General features: G+C 35.5%; 1 protein-coding gene across 9 annotated transcripts in view; it reads right to left on the bottom strand.

Moving 5' to 3' along the window:
• bcam (basal cell adhesion molecule (Lutheran blood group)) overlaps positions 1 to 23,590 on the bottom strand; it is a 115,396-nt gene that overhangs the window by 30,101 nt on the left and 61,705 nt on the right. For all 9 annotated transcript variants that reach the window (XR_015510623.1, XR_015510620.1, XR_015510622.1 and 6 more), the window contains exons 2-3: positions 8,305 to 8,429; positions 5,917 to 6,124 (exon numbers count right to left, since the gene is read on the bottom strand). Coding sequence is in view for 3 of the 9 variants with exons in the window: in NM_001365889.1 (NP_001352818.1) it covers positions 5,917 to 6,124; positions 8,305 to 8,429 (333 nt within the window). In the remaining 6 variants the exon portion in view is untranslated. The remainder of the gene's footprint in view (positions 1 to 5,916; positions 6,125 to 8,304; positions 8,430 to 23,590) is intronic.

A 23,590-nucleotide genomic window follows, 5' to 3' on the forward strand; every position in this document is an offset into this window, starting at 1 on the left:
CAATAGAAATATACTCTTTAACATCTGTTTTAAATAAAATCGGTTTCTGCTTTCTGAACAATAAATGTGCCAGGCTAACGGTGTTGAATTGTGTGAATATGGCAAAACATAATGAACCTAATTTGCATGAAAGACATGTTTGTGCTGAAAAGAATGATATTCAGTCATTTAAATGAAAATACTAATGCTTCAAAATGTCATATTTAATTCAGTGATTCTTGCCTTGTCCTTTATTATAAATTATTAGTGAAATTGACTAGCAATTACCGAGATTTTTATTTTTTGCAAAAATACTGAATCAAGTATCCATACATGCATTTTACTACAACTAATTACCACATTATTTTTAATTACAAAATTAAAGTTATGAAGGTGTTACAAGTAATAGCTATTATTATATTGAAATCGCTAAACAGTTGTAGAGATATATTGCATATGGATACAATGGAAAAACTGTGTTTTATAACATATTTGGGTGCTCATCTGGGATTTGCTACAATATACAATATGCTATAATACACAATAATAATAATAATAATAATAATAATAATAATAATAATAATAATAATAATAATAATAATAATAATAATAACAAAATATATACAAAATTAATACAATAAATAAATAAATAAATAAATAAATAAATAAATAAATAAATGTTTCAGATTATCTGAATTTTGGTCATTTGTTTTTATCTTACTCCAGTATATTTTGGAAAAATGTTTGAGCAAATCCTTTAATTGCTGTCTTTGGTATTGTATATGAAAATAACAATTTGTCAAAAAATGAATTGGACTGCATTGCCTTTGCGTTGCTTTTGGCAAAACACTTGATTTTAATCAATTGGAAATAATCATTTCCCTCTTCTTTTAGACAGTGGGACAATATTGTGTTGCATTTCCTTAGTTTGAAAAAGAAAATACTTAATTTAAATACTTCTAGGTCCAAGTTCACTGCCATGTGGCGTCCTTTTAATAAATTACTTCCAAAGCCAAATTTAATTGTACGTGGAGAAAATTATGCTGATGCTGATGCTTGTATTGTACTGATGTTTTCTTCATTCTTGTTGTCTTTGTTTTTATGTACACATTACCCCCCTTCACACATACAGACCTTTCCGGAAAATGGGTAATTCTGCATGTAAAGTCTGTATGTTTGAACAGGCCCTTTTTTGAAAATACCGATAAATTCGTTCTGGCATTTTTCCGAAAAGAGAAGTTGTAACATTACCGGTAATTTACTGGAATGCTGCGTTGTATAAACGCAGAAGGAAAATAGCCGAATAAAAGCGCGTTCACACTTACTGTTACAGTTACAGAAGATTCAGACGCATTCACAACCATGCTGTTTATGAAGATAAAAGCCTTTGAATACTTTTCCGCGTGTGCACGTGAAGCAGCCGGAGAGCCCCAGCGCACACACACATGTACATCTCGACACGCGAAAGTGTTCATATGTTTTCAATGAAGTTGTTCACAATACTTATCTGTCCTCTGAGTTTGTGAGGTATTCAAATGTTTACAAATACAAGCACAGCCGTTTAGAGGCCATTTCTGGTTAAATCTGTCAGAATATACCAGTTTTTGGTATTTATGTATGAATGGTATATTCCGGAAAAATTCCAGAACGTCCCTGCCTGTGTGAAAAGAGCTTTTTTTTATTTACCGGTTAAGTCGTTGTGGTAATTTTTCCGGATATTTACTCGTATCACTGTGTGAAAGTCATAATGTTGTTACTAATGTTAAATAATTAATGTATCTTTTTTTAACTATTTAAAAAAAAAAAATTAAAAAAAAAAAAAAAAAATATATATATATATATATATATATATATATATATATATATATATATATATATATATATATATATATATAAATAGCAAACAAAACAACAAAAAATACTTCAATCTCCTTTACCAACTCATGCTTTAACTGCTCATTAAAGTGCAAATGTGCAAGGTCACTATAACACTGCTCCAGCTGTCATCTGGTACAAAAATAAACTCAATCATTTTCAATAACATTAACAGTCAAGCCATTTTTCCCAAAGCATTTATAGTTTCTCTGCCTTTCTTCATGTTTGTCCCCTTCCTTTATGATCTTATATCGTCAAATCTACTCTCTTGTGTCTTAATCTTTTTCAAAATACTTTTTTAAAGAACAAGTATCAAAGAACATGTACAAGTTTGCATAGAGATGGATGTCTTTTTCTCTCTCTAAACAAGGACGTGTCCCTCTGGTGCAGCCATTAGCCATGAAGCAGGCAGCAGCGCTCGTCTCCAGGGAGGAGATGCTATTGTTTCCTAGTCCCACTGCTCTCATTCACAATTATTACAGCCATTACTGGCTCTCTCGCTCCACGCAGTCTGGGATGGAATATGAACAAAGAGGCTGTTCTGCTGTTGTTTCTGGTGTACACACACACACACACACACACACACACACACTATCCCACGCAGCAGCCTACACCCTCCTACACACAAACAGTTGTCTGGTTTTTCATAAAGTGTCCCCAGAAGTGACCCCATCATACACACACAGCTGGGGGAGGCTCTCCAAAGAAATAATGGATCACTGAGCAGGGGGATGAAAGTTCAAAACCATCTAATGCAGGCCAATTAGTGACACATGCACAAACACACAATAAAAAATAAATAATAGAATGAACAACCCAAATATTCAGAATTCAGAAAAGCTTAATAAATCTTCATTAGGGTTTAACATGTTGTTTAATATTGTTAGTTAATATATTTACTAACATGAACAAAGATTAAACAAAATGTGTACAGCATCTATTACCTAAATATTAATGCCAACATGTACTAATGCATTAATATAATCCATATTTATATTTGTAACTACAATAAATGCTCACTGTGAGTGCACTACAAATAAACACCAGTAATTTCATAAACTAAGGTAACCTATCATGAATACTGTAATAAATTAGTTGTTCATTATTTGTGCATGCTAGTAAATTTATTAACATTAACCTTTAAAAGCAATTTGTTGACTAAAAAAAGTGAGCGAACTCATTTCCTTAAAATTACGTAAATGAACTCTGTGGATAATTTAAAAATGTATGTTTTACGTTATATCTAACACGGTTCAAATGATAGATCAGCGACAAAGCAACTACGGTTTTGGGAAACACTCTACACTACATCGTTCTTTTATTAAATAATGCATCGTTGATAGGTCAGTCACGAGTTATGTTGTTGTTTGGCAAATGCACACCTGGTCAATATCCATTTGTATTTACAATTAAGCATGGTTAATACTGCTTCACTGAAAATATCTATGCTATTCCACAGACTACACCACTTCTTCACACAACTATAAATGACGTACCTCAAAATAAAGTATAGTAATATTTTCCTATCTCACTGAATGAAAGCGTGCATTTTAATTTAATTCAATAATCTTAATTTTTTTTTTACCAGTATCTATTAAAGTAAATATATTTACTGCATAAATGTACAGTACTGTTCAAAAGTTTGAGGACAGAATGATTCTTTTAATATATATTATATTTAAATATATTATAATATTATGTATTATTTATAAAATATATATACATTCATTCATTCAATCATTTTCTTTTCGGCTTAGTCCCTTTATTAATCTGGGGTCGCCATAGCGGAATGAACTGCCAACTTATCCTGCATATGTTTTATGCAACGGATGCCCTTCCAGCTGCAACCCATCTCTGGGAAACATCCATATACACTCATTCACACTCATTTACTACGGACAATTTAGCTTACCCAATTCACCTGTACCACATGTCTTTCAACTGTGGGGTAAACCAGAGCACCCAGAGGAAACCCATGTGAATGCGGGGAGAACATGCAAACTGCCAAACAGTGAGGCTTGAACCAGCGACCTTTTTGCTGTGAGGCAAAAGCACTAGCTACTACACTACTGCGTCGCCTATGTAAATACATTAGAATCAAATTATTTTTTTAAATTATGTTTTTTTTTTCACAAGGAACTTAGTGGTCAGCAGCGCAGTGCTTAAAGCACATAGAACTCTCTGTCTCTCATAACCCTTAAAATGACATCCATCAAACATGACAAGTGCAATCACTCTATTAATCAATAGTGTCAAATGCAATCTGTACGCTCATAATTGCCCCTGGGCCAACTCACAAACAACACTCAAGACTAATGAATAGGGGTAAAAATGGCTGGCCATATGTCCCATTTAGTTCATGGAAATTGTTAGTAGAGTGGACGCACATTAGGCTTGGGCGATATTACGGTATTATGGTATACCGCGGGATCTAAAAATAGCAACGGTGTCAGTTTCAATACCGTTATACCGTCATAAAGTGTTAAATATCCTTTATTTAATGCCTAAAAAACGTGTGTGTGGTTGTCATCACGGGACAGTGTGGAGGAGAGAGATAGAGGAAGAGGGAGGGGGAGAGGGTGAGAGGGAGAGGGAGAGAGGGACAGGGAGACGTGACGTGACGAGTCGCGCTTCAAAGTGTCCTGCAGTTTGGCAGTTTACACTGAACAGAAGGGAGACGTGGTTAATATGAACGAGAGGTCTGCATTAGAGCTGAAGATCTTTGCCCGAACCCGGCGAGACCCGAAAAAATCCAAATCCCTGCATTAAAATCCATCCCTGCAAAGGTGAAGCAAATTATGACGAAGTAGTAAAAAAAGAGAATTTTGACGGCGGTCAAGCCAGTCAGAAAGAGCGGTTATTCCAGCCGCAGGTATTTAGCGGTCACTCATACACTGCGTATTACGGTAGAGCCCTAAACCGCAAGCTGACATGTAAAATGACGAGGCCACTCGCTACCCTGAAACTACGGTCATGGAAAATTAAATGGATGTTCCTGACTGGTATAAGATGAATAAACAATCCTACCTAAAACTTGCAAAATCAGCCAGATCAGAACTCTGCATCTCGACCTGTAGCAGTAGCAATGAAACGGTGTTCAGTGCTGCTGGACGCACATGAGCGCAAGACTGCGCTAAAGCCAGTGGATTTAATAATGTTCCTCCACAAACACACGTAGCCTAATCTTGGTGAGTAAAGGGTTTTAAATTATAAATAAATATTAATTAAACCATATAATCATAATGTAGACAGAGTATACAGACTAATGGTGGCATTATTCTTTTAATATTCAGCTTCAATTTAGTTACTGCCAAAATACCCGTCATCATTTAGAGTTTATTTGATTTGTTAAGCAAGATTTCTTTTCATTGGTGTGTTGGCCAATTTAAAGGCTAAGTGCATGTAGACCTATAGAGAGCTGAGATGTTACGATGTTACAGAGGACTTATTTTATTTCTTTGTTCCAACTTTCAAGTGGGATATAGTCTTCGTTTGTTACGAATAAATGCTGTTAAAACATATAAATGACTCATTCTTGAAAAAATGCATTAGAGCTGTAAGGGCTCGGGCTTTATAAAGCTGTCAATCAAAATGTACGTGTCGGACTCGGGACCTATCGGGTATAATTTTTATGGCCCGATTACAGCTCTCTGCATTCCCGCGGAAGCCGGCCAGATTTCTTACGGTGTGGGAGTAAATTTCTGAATAAATCGCGGGAGAGATGTGTGTGTGTTTGTGTAAGACAGAGAAAGTCTCTCTCTCTCTCTCTCTCTCTCTCTCTCTCTCTCTCTCTCTCTCTCTCTGCCTAAGGTCGCATAGAAGGTATTCAGTTTCTGAATGGTTTAGGCTCAAGCCAACAGTTTGGTGACGCTGTCTGAGCCTTACGTCATAATTTTTTTTATTTAGCCGGTAATACCGGATACCGGGGTAAAATATGGAGGCGGTTTGACGGTCTCAAAATTTGGACACCGCCCAAGCCTAACGCACATGCTCAAATGAAACATAATAAGATAAACATGAACTGAAGAAACATAATATGCACCCATTTTGAGCCAGACTTACAGAAAACCTTGACCTCGGTGGCAGACTCGGCAGTGCCCACAGGCCCCGCGGTCACTTGGCAGATAAATTTTTTGTGATCGTCCACTGTGACTTGGGAGATATTAAGGGACATGTCCTTTTCTATGGTATAGCGATCTGTAAATGTTCCAGCATCAGAGCCTACGGAGGACTTGTAGGCGACTTGCTTTCTGCCTCCATCAGCAAATTCCTATGAATGGAGCATACACATATTAAACAAGTTGTGTTTTTTTCTTAAACCATATATAAAATAAAATATGTCAAATCAATCAAATTAGTAAACTGAAAATGTAATACATGAGTAATTTCATATAAGCTGTCATGTCATATAGCTCTAAATCAATAAAGGTAACCACAGCCATGTTGAAATAAAGCCATATTGCATGGATAAAATTGTAAAATTGTGTTTTCACAATGTGTTTTGACATCACAAATGTGGAAGCAAAAAAAAAAAAAAAAACTATTAAAAACCTCTTCACTGTGAGAAACAAATTACTTGAATAGCTTGTTGTTGTATGTAGGGTATTATTTATGACTAAGATAAAATAGCGAGTTACAAGCATATCCATTCATTTGTCAGCAATGCCACTATTATCATAGTACATATTTCTTGTTGTGCAATCCTATAGGGTATATGCACAGCTAGTGTTTTTTCCCCTACCGATAAACTTCCGGTGAACAGTTAATGTGACTTTTTCCTATTTCATAATTAAAATAGAATCAGTTAAAGAGACGTAAGCATTTATTTAGTTGATTAAGTGTAAAAACGAAATAAAAAAAGCCATTTACACATATGCACTGTCAGGATCAGCAGGCTAGCGCAGAAACTCCATTGAAAATACTAGAGTGAAATAAATGTTCATATTTTAAAGACATGGCTAAGAAAAATGAAATTTAATGCAGTGCTTCTTGTACATTCCGAGACCCACTTTATATCGTATATCTATCAGGCAGTGAAGCTCATTGATTTTTAAAGAAAACAGGCCTTAAACGCGTTGATCTTGTAAGAGCATACAGTTCACTGGAAGTGCTTTAACATGGTTCCTAAAAATTAAATGTCTTTTTGCATATACCCTATTACAGCACTGATTAATGCATTGGTTCTATCTTGATGAAAGTAAAGCTAAAGTTTTTGTTTACACCCTTATAGCACATCTTTTAACAAAAAAAGACTGGTGTTACTCTGTAGGTCATTAACCTATTTCATATCGGGTCATATCGGGTTGTTTGCGTGTAACCACTAAACACAACAATAGTGGCTAAAAGAGAAAAAAAAAATCATAAACATCTGGCAAACAGTCTTTTTCCAGCCTTTTGCACTACCAGATTGTGTGCCACATCAATGGTGCTGGCATTGTGCATTGCGCACACTTTCATAGAAAAGATGTGGTGTGACACAGTGGGGCTTCTCATTCAGCGTGTGACCCCCTCTTCAAAAAAATTAAAAATTCTCTCGGTGAGCAATCATACAGGTGTGGATACATCAGTTAACTACGTTCAAGTTTAAAATCTTTATGTCAAAACATCCAATCCTCCGGAGGCCAAGTCTGATGTGAGAGCAGAAATCCTGGTACTACCAAAACTACTTCCAACAGACACTCTTGATTTCCCCTCTTTGTTTTTGTTATTTTGTCAAATAATACAATTGGGGGGTATTTTGTTTTGCTTGTTGATGCTTATTTATTAATTTTGTTTGTTTTTTGCTGTGTTTTTTGCTTTTGATTGGGACTTTTGGTCAAATCGGTAACTGTCTTGTTGTGTAAGTTATTGCTAATGTTTGTTTTGGTTGTGCTTTCTTTTCTTTTTGTAAGTAAAATGAAATAATACTAGACTTTAAGTCTGCCATCATTATAGACTATTCAACCCTCTAGTGTATTCATGATATACAAATCAAACACGTCAAAGAAGGCAGAAAGTGGCCCAAAAAAGTTGGTGAGCTGTTTCAAACTGTCAAATCAAACAATGTTTTGGCTCTATGTATTTTTTTCAAATGTTGTCATTTCAGTTCATTATTCTGTTTTTGTTTGAAGTTTACTGTAACTAGGACCTTTACCCCAGTAGCTGCAAGATATGGCCAGTGTCAAATGTAATTAAAGCTTACTTTTATTATTCTATTATTCAGTCTAACAATAGTTTGCTCCCTCCCACTAGTTATAGTTACTGAATCAGCATTGTTTTGTTGGCTTACACTGAGACTAAAAACTCTCCAAAAGCCAAAACCTTGCCCCTCTAACCTTGCCTGATTAAAATATTTAGATTGTTATTGCTGTGTTCAATGAACTTTTGTTCTGGAAAAAAAAAAAAAAAAAAACAGTTGCTGAACATTTATGTGTAATGGTACATCATATAATGTAATTTTTGCATACTCACAATAAACCACTGGACCGCAACCGCAGCCTCTGCAGAGGTGGTGTACGTACAGGGCAGCATGACTGTATCTCCTTTAAGAACGTGCATTTCTGGATTCACCTTGACTGTGACTGAAGCCAAACATACTGTAAAGAGACAGGAACAGAGACACGAATTACACATATAGTACTGTAACAACATTAACTATTTTATTTGAAAACTGTACTTGTTTGGAGGGAAAGACCCAGGGATGGATGGGGGGAGTGAGCAACACTCATAATAATTTGGCAGACGTCTTTTCACCACAGCAGCATCAGAGTCACACACAGTCAGAAATGATCCACATGCTGTGAGTCTGAAACAGCCATTGTGTTCCCGCTGCCTCCAAACATGAAGCCCAGCTGCACAGAACCAGGTGCAAGAGAGAGCCAGGAAAAAAGGGCGGTCGATAACCCTTTGCTCTCATCAAATTTGGTATTAGAGTTCACGGTAGGATTGGGTGATGATTTTTTTTAATACTCACAATCTATTAATCTAATAAATTTGAAGGCAAATTAAAATCAAGAAATATGGAGAGGCCATGAAAGATTTTAAAAGTGTTAAGCAAAAAATGGTGCAGATGTTTTATTTCATTTACATTAATAACATTTTTTTCTTTTTTTTTTATAATAAAAATGCAAATGCTATTCATTGTGTTAAAACATATTCACTGGATATTCTAACATAAAATCCCACTCAATAAACATTTTTATTATCAATGTTCAAAACATTACCATGCTGCTTAACATTCATGTGGAAACTGTTTGAAGAGCAGTGTTGCCAGATATACAGCAATCAGATTTTATTTTTCATTTTTAAATATTTCCTAAATGATGTTTAACAGAGTAAGGACATTTTTACAGTATGTCTGATAATATTTGTTTTTTCTGGAAAAGTTTCATTTGTTTTATTTCGGCTAGAATAAAAGCAGTTTTTAATTTATTAAAGAACAATTTTAAGGTCAAAATTATTAGCCCCTTTAAGCTATATTTTTTTCGATAGTCTACAGAACAAACCATTGTTACACAATAACTTGCCTAATTACCCTAAATTGCCAAGTTAACCTAATTAATCTAGTTAAGCCTTTAAATGTCACTTAAAGCTGTTTAGAAGTGTCTTGAAAAATATCGAGTCAAATATTATTTACTGTCATCATGACAAAGATAAAATAAATCAGTTATTAAAAATAAGTTATTAAAACTATTATGTTTAGAAATGTGTAAAAAAAAAATCTTCTACCCGTTAAACAGAAATTGGGAAAAAAAAAAAAACAGGGGAGCTAATAATTCTGATTGCAACTGTAGCCGACTTTTTTCCAACACAAAAGCTGTCCAAACCTCGCCAAATGCACACACACACACACACACAAAAAAAAAACAAAAAAAAAAAAACGGCTGAAATATTAGATTAATATTTAATTTAATTTAAAATGATTTAAATTGAAACTTAGCCTAGTTACTTCAACTGTCATCATTTTAACCATACAGCAACCCACACCAGCAGTCACAAAAACACACCGGATCACATCGAAACTCTGCCCCCTCTCAACCACACACTGCACTTAATGTTATGTAGATTACACAACCTATACAGTATGTTTTACTTTCAAAATGGAGTATAAATTCGTCCTATTTTGCATTTGAAATAGTTTTGAACATGAGTGGGCACTGCTTGTCAATCAGCCAACTATGTTTGTTCTTGCTGTGAGTTGTAGAAAAAAAACAATCAATGAAAGTGCCATGATAAACTGCTGTGAGTTTAACTGCAAGCACTGCATGATGTGTGTGCACGCGAAAGGGAGTCAGATTTGTCCAGGGAGTCAGATTTTGATTCAACCCTGCAGGAACAGGACATCGACAGGAAGTCATATTGAAGTTGTACCCCAAGGTCATGGGGATGTTGGATTTTGCTTGGAAATGAAAATCAGGTTGACGTCAGGCCGACGTCAATGTCCAATGTCCAGCCTTAAATCAACTTAAAATCAACCAAATATCAATGTCCAATCATGTTACACCTTGACGTTGTGTGGACATTTCCACTATCACATCTATCAGATGTTGGATTTTGGTCACTTTCCAACACAACCTAAAATCAACCAAATATCAACATAATGTGACGTCGTTATCGGACGTCAAAATAACGTTGTCCTTAGACACTGGCTGGACATTGAGTTTTGGTCACCTGACTTCTAACCTAATACTACCGTCTTATGATGTCTGCCTGCTGGGAACTTTCCTTCACCTCCTCTTGCGGGTGGGTCCACACAGTTGCTGTTCTTTTAAAACTCCTTTTGACCCCCAAATTTTGAGCAGCATATATTGAGTTACTGACACATATAATTTAAATGATTAAATATAAATTTTCTAGATTTTCCATTTCATATAGTGAACATATTAAATAATTGGTGGAAATTATAAAAAAGCATAAATATTGAATACCAAAATAGTGCTGCTCATACTGTAAGTAATTTATGTTCTTCACTTCACTCCCACTTTGCACAAGGCACTTTTTGGTGTATAACTAAACATGAAACCCATATTAACAGTCTTCTTTGTTGTATGCATGTATGCATGTAATATGAGTATGGTGTAGCCTTGTTTAGAAAGATCACATGAGAAATGTGGCATCGGGACAGACAATAATCTCCCCTAGGATCCTCCTTCTTTCCTAGATCCCTTTGGCTGATAGACAACACACATAAACACACACCCGCTAACATTCTCATGACTCCCACCCGGAGCACAGAACCCAAACAAACAGCTCCTGTTCAGTGAAGAGAACAACTTCACAAGCTGAGTGAAACAAGCAGAGGCTGTGCTTTCGCTTTAAAACTGAATGAGTGCAACACAGGAGCCAGCGCACACCAGTCAGATACTATGGGCACATTTCCATTACCCTTTAAACTGAGCAAATTGAAAATACGCCTAATTAAAACACATCACTTTTGCAAAATGCCCATATGTGGCAAACAAGTTTATATGTGGTGTTTTTAATGACAACTTGAAAAAGGAATATTTAGCAAAAAAGCAATAGAAACCTATTTTTTTTCACAATAAAAAAAGGGTTTCTTTAAGGATATGTGCATTGGCTGCAAAATAAATAATTCTATCTATCTTCTTAATTTTTGCTTTAGAAGTTTACAGTTTCAGTTGCATAGCCCTTACCTAACCAAAACAGCATAATTTTGCATTAGTTTTGTATCGACATTTACAAGTAGAAACATTACAGCTCAAAAAAATCTTGTGATAAACAGAATTTGTGTAATAGTTGTATACTGTATATTTATATAAAGTTTGATATTTCATAAAATGCCATTACTTTCATGTGATCACTACCATCCATTGTTAATTTTTTTGTTTGGTTGCATATGTCAATGTGTGTATGTGTGTCCATGTGTATGTGAAATTCCTTTAGTGATTGACATTGAACGCTTCAAAGAGCTCAGTATGTAATAGTGGGGTCAAAGGGGTCAAAGGTCAGTATGTGTTGAGATTCATTGACAGAGCACTTTTTTTTCTTTTGTAGTGTCTATATTGCAGTCATAAACTGTTTCCCTTGATTTGACCATCTTCTCATCTCCATATAATATAATGGTTACAATTGTTATTTTCTTATTTATGTTATTAAATCAAATAAGTGATGCTATTTATAAACTAACTTCGAAAGGAGCATGTGCTTATGATTGTTTACGACTGCTCCTGCATCAGCTCAGGACTGATTCACCAATCAGATGATTACTAACTCACTATAAATAACCAGAGTTTTTTAATCTCAGTATTTTTATCTTGAAGAATCCCACTCTTCCTCCTTTCTAGATCGACGACACAGCAACCCAGTAATTAGCACTGTTGCCTCACATCAAGAAAGTCTCTGGTTAAATTCCCTACTAAATCAGTTGACATTTCTGTGCGGAGTTTGCTCGTTCACCCCGTGTTTGCGTGGGTTTTTCCTGGGGTCTCCGATTTCCTCAAACAGTCCAAAAAACATGCAACCTAAGTAAATTGAACATACCAAATTGACACCATAGTCAAGTTCTTAGCAAGCCATAAATCTCCTTAGCCATCCCTTTATCTGTTATTAGCCAGAAATAAGTAGGAGGAGTTCATCTAAATGTACCTGAGCTCAAACTCCCCTCTCGCCCTGCTAACAGGAGGGAGCCCAGGACTTGAGGATATCATAAGCTTAGGGCTCTTTCCCAGGACAGCATGCCAAACAAGCTTTATTATAAATCATTAGCTACATGTGAATCACAACTTGAATGAATTATATAACAAATGACAGGGCTCGAAATTGTGATTGTTTTGGTCGCATATGCACCTGAAATGTTTTCTATACAACCTCAAAATATATTTGAGGGCATTTGTGAGAGTGCATAAAATTGTTGTCATGCGACCAGTTTCCACAGCAAAATGTTCACCACATGCGCGGATTTAGGAGGCATTTACTCAGAATGCATCTTTGCACCTAAAAACACCAAACGCAGTGCTCAGGAATGGTTAAAACAGTTGACATGTCAACTTGCTGCAGTAAACAAAGCCTGCAATGCTTGTCCCGCCTTCAAGCTCTTCTTATTGGCCCACTGCGCTAGCACAAAGCTCTAATAGATTGGTTACTATCAGCTGTCAATCACTCAGTTCCAATGACAGGGAGCTACATCCGCGAAAATGTATAGGGCTGGATACGAGAGAATGAAAACAGCACTGACAGATTTAGTTAAAAAAACTTTTTTAAAAATTCTTTAAAAATTATTTTTTTGTTACATTTAAAAAAAAATGTTACATCTATATAATAAAAAATACATGTCAAACTAAGTAAAATGATAAATACTCTTTTCAAAACCAGTAAATGATGGAAAAAAGTATTAGTTTTGGTTAAAGATCCAATCGATATGTCTGTTTAAAGCTCACTTCAGTTCCACTTCTCTCTTTTACTCTCACTGCTCCTGTCTAATCAATACTATATGTCCACTCTTCTTTTCTGCCTATACGGGAGCAGCTGCACAGACAGAGGGGCAATTAAAGGGCAATTAGTGCCTCCTCCGTTCAATCTCCACCTCAGCAGGGGCTGGATGGGGTGCGGTCAAGGCCACGTGCGGGTGGGTGCGAATGATAGCAAGTGGTAAAGATAATCGGATTTAGAGAAAGAAAGAGAGAAACAGATGGACAGGAGACGTTCAGACTGTGAGCAGCAGACACATCGACAGACACTCACACTGAGAGGAGACCCTACCAACTAACACACACACACACACACACACACACACACACATACAGTATTTATGAAGCGCATCAAGTCTGCACACTGCATTCTGAAAACTCAAGGCAGTTTTCAGATGGATGGATCATTACAGTATTGGCAATTGCTGGCAAGACAGAACTGGGCCAGCCGACTTCAGAGAGCTGGAGAGCTGCTGCAGTCAAAGGCTGCCATCACACTTCTCCCTAAAGTTCTATCCTAAAGCGTTAGCTGAACAGTATCCTTCACACACACGCACAGTAGGAGAACAGATGCAGCTGTGAACTGAGTCAGCTGCCTCTCTATTTCAGCTTTCAGGGTCTGTTCTTTATATTTCCCCTTTACTCACATCAATTTATTATTCATTTTATATATAAAGTATTAGTAACAAAGCAGATGCTGAGAAAAGACTTGCGCAATCAAATTCAGTTTATAAATCAAGGTTATAAAGGCAGAGGTCAGAAACAGGAGCTAAACAGTAGTACAAGGGAAATCCAAAAGACATGATCAGTGTGCAGGCGTGAGGTCAGACAAGGTGGCAATGAATCAAAACGAGGAACAAGGCAATGCTCAACACACAGGAAAACAAACCAGGAAACCACTTCGTACCAAAATAAGACTCAGCAATGTGTGAATGAAGGTGAGGTGTATTTATAGTCCTTGTAATAATCAGTGTAGATGAGCAGCAGCTGTGTCTGTGTGTGCGTGTCCAGATTGTTGTCAGCAGCTGTAGGAGTTGATGTGCACAGTAAGTTCTGGGCGTTGTAGTTAGTTCAGCAGTAATCTCCAATAGAGAAAGCCCTGTTGGTGATTGCAAAAAAAAACAAAAAAAAACAAAAAAAAAAACAACACCACTGGCCACACTGGTCACCACTGGAGACAACACCACTGGCAATCACTACATTATTAAAGTTGTTTTTGCCATTTTTTGTCATAAAAATACTTTTTTGCCATTGAATATAATTGACTGATATACAGTTAATTAACACAGCAACTATAAATAAGCATATTAAAGACTTTTCATATCTAGACACTAGGGAAGGAAACAAAACTCAAACTAATCTGGCTCGTTTGTGTTTTGACCGGATGTGCTTCATTGTATACTGTATCAATAAAGCATTTAGTCTTTTAAAAACACTGTTGTAATACTTTGAGCAACTAAGCATTGTTCTTATAATGTTTTTCTACAGGAGGAAAACGCAAAATACTTCCAAATACTTTGAATATGTCTGTGTTAGTAAAAGCAAGGCTATTGATGAAATCCAGGCAAAAAAAGTGTATGACAACGTTTCAGATGACGTTTCATAGCCTACAGCTAATCAATCTGTCAGATTCTGGAGTGCATTACAGGTCTAAGGAAAATTATAAATTATCTTAAATATAACAAATACATTTAAAAATATGGTATAAAAGTATATCATTTCACTCACCTGGGAAATAGAGGCAACTTAAATTGTTTAAGAGTACAATTAAGTGCCATATTATCTGATAATTGTACGCTGTAAAACCCGACAGTCAACTTTATCAAATTAAATGAGTGTAGTTAACTCCAAATGTGCTGATTTGCTGAGTTAATTCTACTCTATTGAAAAGAGTTTTGAACTCAGTGTTAAAGGTAGAGTTAATTAAATAGCCCGTCATTTCAACTTAAATGGAGTAAGTTCACAGTGCTCATATAGATTCATTTTTTAACTCAAATGATTTGCTGCAAACGGTTTTCCCAAACACAGTTGCCTTAACTTATTGAGTTTTACAGTGCTCAATTGGTTTGAGTTCTTTTCATTTATTGGCTTTTACTGTGCTCAAATTGCTTCTTATACTCAAACTGATTACGTTCACAGTACTCATTTAAATTAGTTTTTGAACTTAAATAGTTTGTTGCAATCAGTTTCCTCAAATGGTTTTAGTTACCTTAACTTTTTGGGTTTTAAAGCGTAAACAATAATTCCAAAAGGCAATTGACTGTGTAAAGCCACATAAAACAAAACAAAAATATGATGCATAAGCCGAATTCAGCGGCTAATCAGCCGAAATCAGCTGACGTGACAAGACAGCAAGCAGCGAGACCTATCTGTCACTCAAATGGTCACGCCCTTAATTGTGCAGACTTAATAAACCTTAAAACTTAATAAAAACTAAACGGATGATTTATAAAAACTTCACCCTCCTAACAGTTGTCATGAAGGGTAATATTAGCTATATGCACCAAAACCATCTTTTATACCAGGCTGTAAACATGTTTTCAAGAGCTGTAAATTTGGCTAATTTAGCATAGCAACCAATGAACAAAGGCGAGTCGATGAATTGCAGTTTCAGTTACTTCCGTATTGGCTTCACAAGGGAGAGTGGGAGGTTGCCGCTTGAGGTATATACACAAATCCAAAAAGGACACTGTAAGAAGAATGGCATTATGCCAACACAGCAAAAATATATATTAAAAACACCATTAATTTGTGTAAACAGTAATAAATGCATCAAAAAATTTTGATGTAGACCGTTAGCACTCTCTGTTAATAGTCCAAGTAACATTGGATCAGATGCAAAAACCTCTAAATTCTATCTGAGATTTTCCTCTAAAATCAGCATTTTTATCAGACTCCTGTGTGTATTTTCAGTAATATGACCTTAATGGTAAAGAATAAATCCTTTACCTGGTTTTTAAAGTGAAATATCTTAGCATAAACAAATGGAGGGTGAGAAAAATGTTTATTTTCGATGGAATTTTCAGAAGGCACTAAGAGGTTTTTGCATATGAACTCTTCATGTCCTTTCTTTCATCTAAAAGTGGGCCCTCCCCTGTGTTTTCTACCTCTTTTCATTCATTTTCTGGCTGGCGTCAACTGCCAGCGCAAGCACCCACAGAGAGATTGATGTATTATGCAGATGAATGGTGTGTATACAGTATCTTTCCACTGTGCGGACAAACTGTGCACTTATGTACGCACACACACTCAGGCACATGTATACACAAACATGGTCTGACAGATAGAAAGGTGATCCCTCCCTCATGGGCGAAAGCTTCCAATGTAAACTCAATTCTCCATTAACAGCAGCTCGCAGGTACAGAGTCTACATGACATGTAAGCTGTCTGTCCATTCTCTGAAGACTCAAACAACAGGAGCCGTGGTGCATGTTCTCACACTGGTTGATGCATAGTTGGGTGTTGCTTACAACCTTGCAAATCATACTCCCTTAACATCTCACAATGGATGATGAATCAAAAACAAAGCATTCCACTCTTTAAAGCGATCGTTCAACCAAAAATGAACATTTTGTACATCAACATTTCAGTTGTGTGGCAAGCAAAACTTGCCATATTGTGCAATATTTCAGAAAATATAGTACAGAAAATATACTTATTACTGCCAGTTTCCCTAAAGCTTGCATTGGGGTAAAGTTGGTTTTATATTTGCACATTCTTTTGAAAAATTAAATGAATACTTAGCTCAATTTAACTGACTATATTTTAATTCAATGACACCATCGATGCTATAAAAATGCCTTATGCAATTGAAAAGTCACATCAATCAAACTGTGCATAGCCCATTCATAAAAGAACACAACCTACACAAGCCTTGCATGACTTTTTTTAAAACATTCAGACCTGTCAAAAAAAGAAATACCACAACTATGGTGTCATCTCTCAAAAGCCATTCCGATATTGATTTAGGATTTAAAAGTTTTAAAGCAGCATTTTTGACAGAAGCCCTTTCAAAAACAACCTTTTTTTTGCATAGATCCACGTTGGTCTTTCAGAAAGGTCAGGCTGATTCTGAGTTTGCCTGTCACTCTTTCTGTCAGCAGCAGGTAACGCTACATGTGAATGCGCAAATGACATATCTATCTGCGTGAACAGGATGCGGAGATATACAAATCTGCATTTGTTGACAGACAGTTTGGGTCATCGATCTATTTTCAGGCTGAAATATTTTTATTTGACGAATATTTTTTATTCCTATGCCTTACCCAGAATATAAAATACATTTAAATGCATTTAGATAATTTACTTTACTACAATTACTATTGGAATGTGAAGAGACATTTAACTAGCAAAACAAAAAAGTGATTCTGAAGACAATCAGCTACTGCACCTTTAATCAGAAGAAAGCAGTGAAGGGTGAATAAATGTTCACAAATTCATGTTTTAGGTGAACTATCACTATTAAAGTTAGGCTATGTTGTGAGCTAGTGAAAAACAGACCTGTGAATTATCAGAAAACTACTTTAACGGTGTGTGCAGATGCTTCACAACTATAACTATGAACTATAAGAGAGAATAGGTGTCTCATGGGAATGTTTTTGAAATGTGTGTATGTTTGTTCAAAGCAAAATCAAAGTTAAATAAGCTCTGTGGCTGATCTTAATGATAATAAAAAAGTCACAATAAAATACAAACATCATAGTTGCCCTCAAACTGTGATTGAAAATGAATATACGATGAGGATCCCTTTTCAGTCTGCTGCAGTTTTTCTATATCAGCCATAGGCCACATGCAGTTCACTTTTACTTTCAAAATAAAACATGACCTTATACGTTATTCAATATCTTCTGAAAAGCTGTATAGTCCTCAAAATAACCTTCTGGCGAATATCCAGAAGAAACTGAATGGATGAACATGTCTTTCTAACCGCATGTGACAGTGGGTCAGCACAGCTCAGCAGCTGCATTCAATTCAAATGTTCTGTATAAAAACGACCTATGTATCTGTCAAATGCACAACCAGTGAATGCAAAAGACACCAAACACAGGCTGAAATCAAACCCCAGGGCTGTGATTTTCTTTTCTGGTAAAACTTTATTTTAATGGTCCATTTAAGTTTTAGAAGACTGTCTGCTTAATATCTGTTGATACTGCTGATTAACAGACATTTAACTGACTACTGTATAAGAAACTTTGCAGGTACATGTCAACATACACTAACCCCAACCCCAACTCCAACCTAACAGTCTACTTATAATCTAATGAGAAAAGGCAATTATAAGTTTCAATAATAAAAAAAGCTTTACTTTTTATTGTTTGAAATGCAAACCTATTTATCTAGTTTGAACTTATCTAAAACTCTAATAATAATATCATTGACATAATTTTCATAATTATTTATAATTTAAGCTGATGAATGTTACAAAAAAAGAGTTCAATCTACATTAAAAAGCTCATGTATTTAAAGCAGAAGATAACAATGCAGCAGAAGCAAAATAAAGAGAACATGCACAAACATAAAGCACAACTTTAGGGCTTGAATAGTTTTTGCACTGTATAATTTGTCCACAATTAACACTGAACTGAGCAGTTTCACATTCAGAAAAAGTAAAATAAAATGGAAAAAGATCAACAACAAACTACTAAATACAGCAAAAACAACAGACACCCGTGCTGATGAAAGCAGCACATTTTTATCACTCCAAGAAAAAACATAGGCAGTGAACAAGTATGGATCTTTAAACTTTAAAATCCTCAAGCAAGCTCTGATCTAACTTAAAACTGCATTAATAATTGCTTATAAAATCTATACTTCTATACGCATCTAGAATTTCAGTTTCTTTTTTTTTTCCTTTTTAAATAAGCCTTAAGTATGGCTTCTGGAAACTAACCCAAGTGCACAGATGCTTATATTGAAATGAAATAAACAGAAATACATGCAGACGCATATAATGCATGAATATTCATGACAAAAACATCCACCCACATGCATGTACACAAACAGAAAAAGTGTTAACCTTGCTGATTTTTACGGAGGGCTGTAATTTTCAGTGTTGATGTTGTTCTGAATGTTATTGCTATGGAAACAGGGTATCAGGCAGGACTGCCATGGGGAACAGCAGTGAGTGGGAAGTGAGAGTTTCAGGGCAGCCTCAATGTCAGCAGTGTTACAGCTGGATGACATTCACTACTGCTGATGCTGACAGCACACGTCAGGACTCAAACTTCAGTCCTTTCCTCACACAAAGTTTTTGTATGTTTCTACAATATTTAAGATACAGAGCAGAAGTCATGTAGACCACCTTTGTGCAGTTTTTTTAAAACTACATTTATTTGTTTGTTAATTAAAAATAAAGCTGAAATATTAAATGAGCATCTTTGTTTAAAGAGTATAGTTTGCCAAAAAGGAAAATTTGAAAATCGTTTACTCATTTAAAGGTTATAAACCTTTATGAGTTTCTTTCTTCTGAACAAAAAAGGGAGATATTTTGAAGAAAGCTGAAAACGTGTAACCATTGACTTCCATAATAATAATAAAAAATACTATTGAAGTCAATGGTAACCACTTTTCAAGATTTTTCAAAATACTTACTTTTCAAAAAAGAAACAAATGAAAATATGAAATAAGTAAAGGGTGAGCACTGAATTTTTGATTGAGCTTTCCCAACAAAAACAATAAAAAAACAATAGCTGAAATAGGTTGAAATATGAAAATGACAAAATTATTACACCACATTAAAAATAAGTCAAAGCTAAATGGTTTTTACAAATATGACACTAATACATAGCATAAATCACTGTCACGATCACCAGCGATCCAATCTGGTGGTATATGGACTACAAGTTCCAGTCATGCAACACACACACACACCCGTTCCAAGTCTCCATTGATTACACTCCAACAGCTGAAGCTGCTCATGGACTGATTACTGAACTATTTATGCAGCACACAAACACACAGAAGTTGTTGAATCCTGTTGAAAGGTTTTGTGAACATTACAGCGCACTTTCCTTGCCATGTTTTTAAACCTCACCTTGTTTGTTTGTTTATGTTGCCTGCTGGCTGCCTGTACTAACTATTGCCTGTTTATTTGACGATGACTCTAAATTTTCCTACATACAACTGTTTGCCCCTGTGTTGGCCGTTGCTTGCCTGACCATCTCTGTATAATAAACCCTGCATTTGGATCCTCACTTCCTTGTCAGCATCTGCTTCACATTACAATCACTGGCATTTTAACTCATTTTACATGAAATGTATACATTTAAGTAAATATAATAAATGTATTATAATAAGAATAAAATAATATATTAATAGTATTAATATAATACTACAATTATGTACTATAAAAGTACACACATATAAATATAATGCATATGAATCAATAAATGTATTATTTTATAGAGTTTATTGAGTATATTGTGTTTATGTAGAGCAACATTTCAAGAAAAGCATGCAGTACAGTACAGTAGTGGTAAAATACACATTTTTTTTCTTCAAAAAAGTGTACACTAAAAACAAAACATTTATAAATATACAAATAGATAAAATAATTTTAAGCGTAAAAATCTAAGCTTAAAAAAACAAGACAATAGCGACTTTATAGCAGGAAGTGGGTGACACATTTTAAACTTCCTGACATCTTCAAATAAAATGCTAAATACAAAATGAGCAAAAACTGTAGATATAGAAAGCCTGCTGTGTTTGTGTGTGTGTGTGCGTGTGTGTGTGTTTAATAGATGTAGAAGGTGGAGAGGGGCATGATGGGTCCATGTAAGGCCTGACATCAGTCATCACTGCTGTGATGAGACAAGAACAGGTGCAAGAGCACCAATAGCAGCTGCTCTCTCTCTCTCTCTCTCTCTCTCTCTCTTTCTCTCTCTCTCTCTCACACACACACCCGCACACACACTGCAAACAGTTCAGGGGTGAACAGAAAAAGACATACGAAAAGACAGACAAACAGACAGGCAGACAGACAGATAGGCACACACAAGAGCAGAACAGAGGGAAATAAGAAGTGAAACTGCGGTTGGGAAACAGACAAAAGCTGAAAATTGGCAAAAAATAAAATGACACAACAGAAAATGTATCAAAACTTTGTCTAGTTCATCAAAAGGTTGAATACAACTTAGCAACATTTAGAAAAACAATAAAGCCAGATTCCCAGAGTCACCTTTTACAAAACAAAATGATATTAAATCATGTGAACTTGAGTCACTCTAGTCAGCTGTTTGCCTTTTCTCTTTTCTCATCTCATCCCAATTATTGTCAACTTTGAGCCTGTCACAAGCATCAAATGCAGACATTCCTCATCCTCATTCGCAAACTTTCTAAGAAGTCTAAGAATCATTACACTTTTCTTAATTCGTATTTCCTGTTTGTGTGAAATGCATGACTGCCATCAACCAAAAAGTGCCATCTGAAACATTTCTGACTTGGTTACACTAGACATTCACTACCATAAAACTCAAAGTACTGTATATGCAAAATAGCATACACACACAGCTTTCATGAAGTTTTGCATTTGATAGCATCACACACAGTAAAGTACACTACACTCTCAGAAATAGTGGTGCAAGAGCTGTCACTGGGGTGATACATTTTCAAAAGGTACACATTTGTAACTAAAGGGTCCTTATTAATTCCTCAAGGATACACATTAGTACCTAGGAAGTACAAAAGTGTACCTGTTGAAATTTTAAGGTACTAATACAAATTTATGAGGTACCAATATGGGCCCTTTAAGTACAAATGTGTCCTTTATGCAAACATACCACCCCACTGGCAGCTCTCATACCTTTATTTCTAATAGTGTAGGGTTCACCAGATTCACCAATGATAGGGTGTTCAGACATTCAGTTTTCCTCAGGACAGTCCCATTTCAGCACCATTAAAAAAAAAAAAAAGTAAAAAGCATCTGCAAATTGACTGAGAGCCACTTCTTATTACAAATACACTCCGTAAAATAGTACCACTCCTGTCCTGTTTGACAAGTTTCCATAGAAGTCGGAAATGTAAAAAAAAAAAGAAAAGAAAAGAAAAAAAGGAATTGTGATTCGATTTCAGTTTTGACAGGTAATACATTTGTAAAGTTTTTTTTTCTCTCTTGTTTTTGCCTTCTGCAGTAGCTTGTTGTTCTTGTTTCATCTTCTTTTGTGATGGTGAAAAAATGGTCCAGTTCACTGTTGACAGCTTGTGGACAAAATAGTAGTGCTTAAACCATTTATTCCGTGTGTTATATGCATTGTTAGAAAAATTAAGCTGAGTGCATACATTGATGAGGAAATGTGTGGCACACACTACACATATAAACAGTACACACACTTTGCGCTTGATACAGAGCACTGACTGTTACACTTAAGCGTTCAGGCTTAACTGACTGCGGTTTACAGATTTTACTCTGTATGTGTGTGGTCAGAGTCTTCTGTTAAAACAGGACATCAAAAGAGTGTGGGAATTTATCTTTCTGCTCCTGCCGAGCACTACATTCCTCCATGTCATGCATTTTCCCTTGCCGTTCTGTTTTCATTTGGGGACTGCAGACCTGTGGCAAACGACACTGGAGTATATATTTCCAGTCATGCTGTTATGAATTTGGTATGCTATTGGCTGTAAACCATTCAGTCATGCCTAACATCATTCAACAGCTTTACATGCTCCTCTGTAGCTCATAGACTCTTTCTTCCCATTTTGACTCTTTCATTTCTTTATTTGCTTAGTTAAAGTTATTTTTTGCATCCAATTTCACTTCTGTTAAGTGAGCTATTTCTGGATTAAAGGAGTGTTCAGTGGTTTAGTGCTAATTTCAAAAGAGAGGGTCACCTACCTTGTTGTATTTCACAGCATTATTGCTTCACTAAATAACAAATCCTGCCATGTACTGTACATACATTACACTTGTTATTGAGCTTTAGTACACTAATCAATGAGAAAATCTGTGCATAAAGCTAAAGAAGCAGAAAAGATCTGATTTTAAACAGCAAAAGGTTTCCAAGCAGCTTCTTTTTAAAACACTCAAACAAAAAATCTCAAAGAAAGTAAAACTTAAAGCACAAATATAACCTTTTTGTTAACTCCGGTTATGAACTGTAAACTTGACTTTCACCTTTGGAAACTGTGTGGATTGCACAAAGTTATTTATTATACAGAATATTTCATCCCACCAAGCAATTTGTGTTTAAAGGCCATCTAATAGACATCCAAATATAGATGTGTTGGCTAAAACAAAACTATACATTTAGGCACATTAAGCAGACTTTGGATGTGTAGTCATTCTTTCCTGCTTATTTGATGACTATTCTGTTTTTGAACTATTGCTAGACATCTAT

The sequence above is a fragment of the Danio rerio genome, chromosome 16 (genome assembly GCF_052040795.2).
Source record: "Danio rerio strain M-AB ecotype USA chromosome 16, GRCz13ab, whole genome shotgun sequence".
In the NCBI taxonomy this organism is placed as follows: domain Eukaryota; kingdom Metazoa; phylum Chordata; class Actinopteri; order Cypriniformes; family Danionidae; genus Danio; species Danio rerio.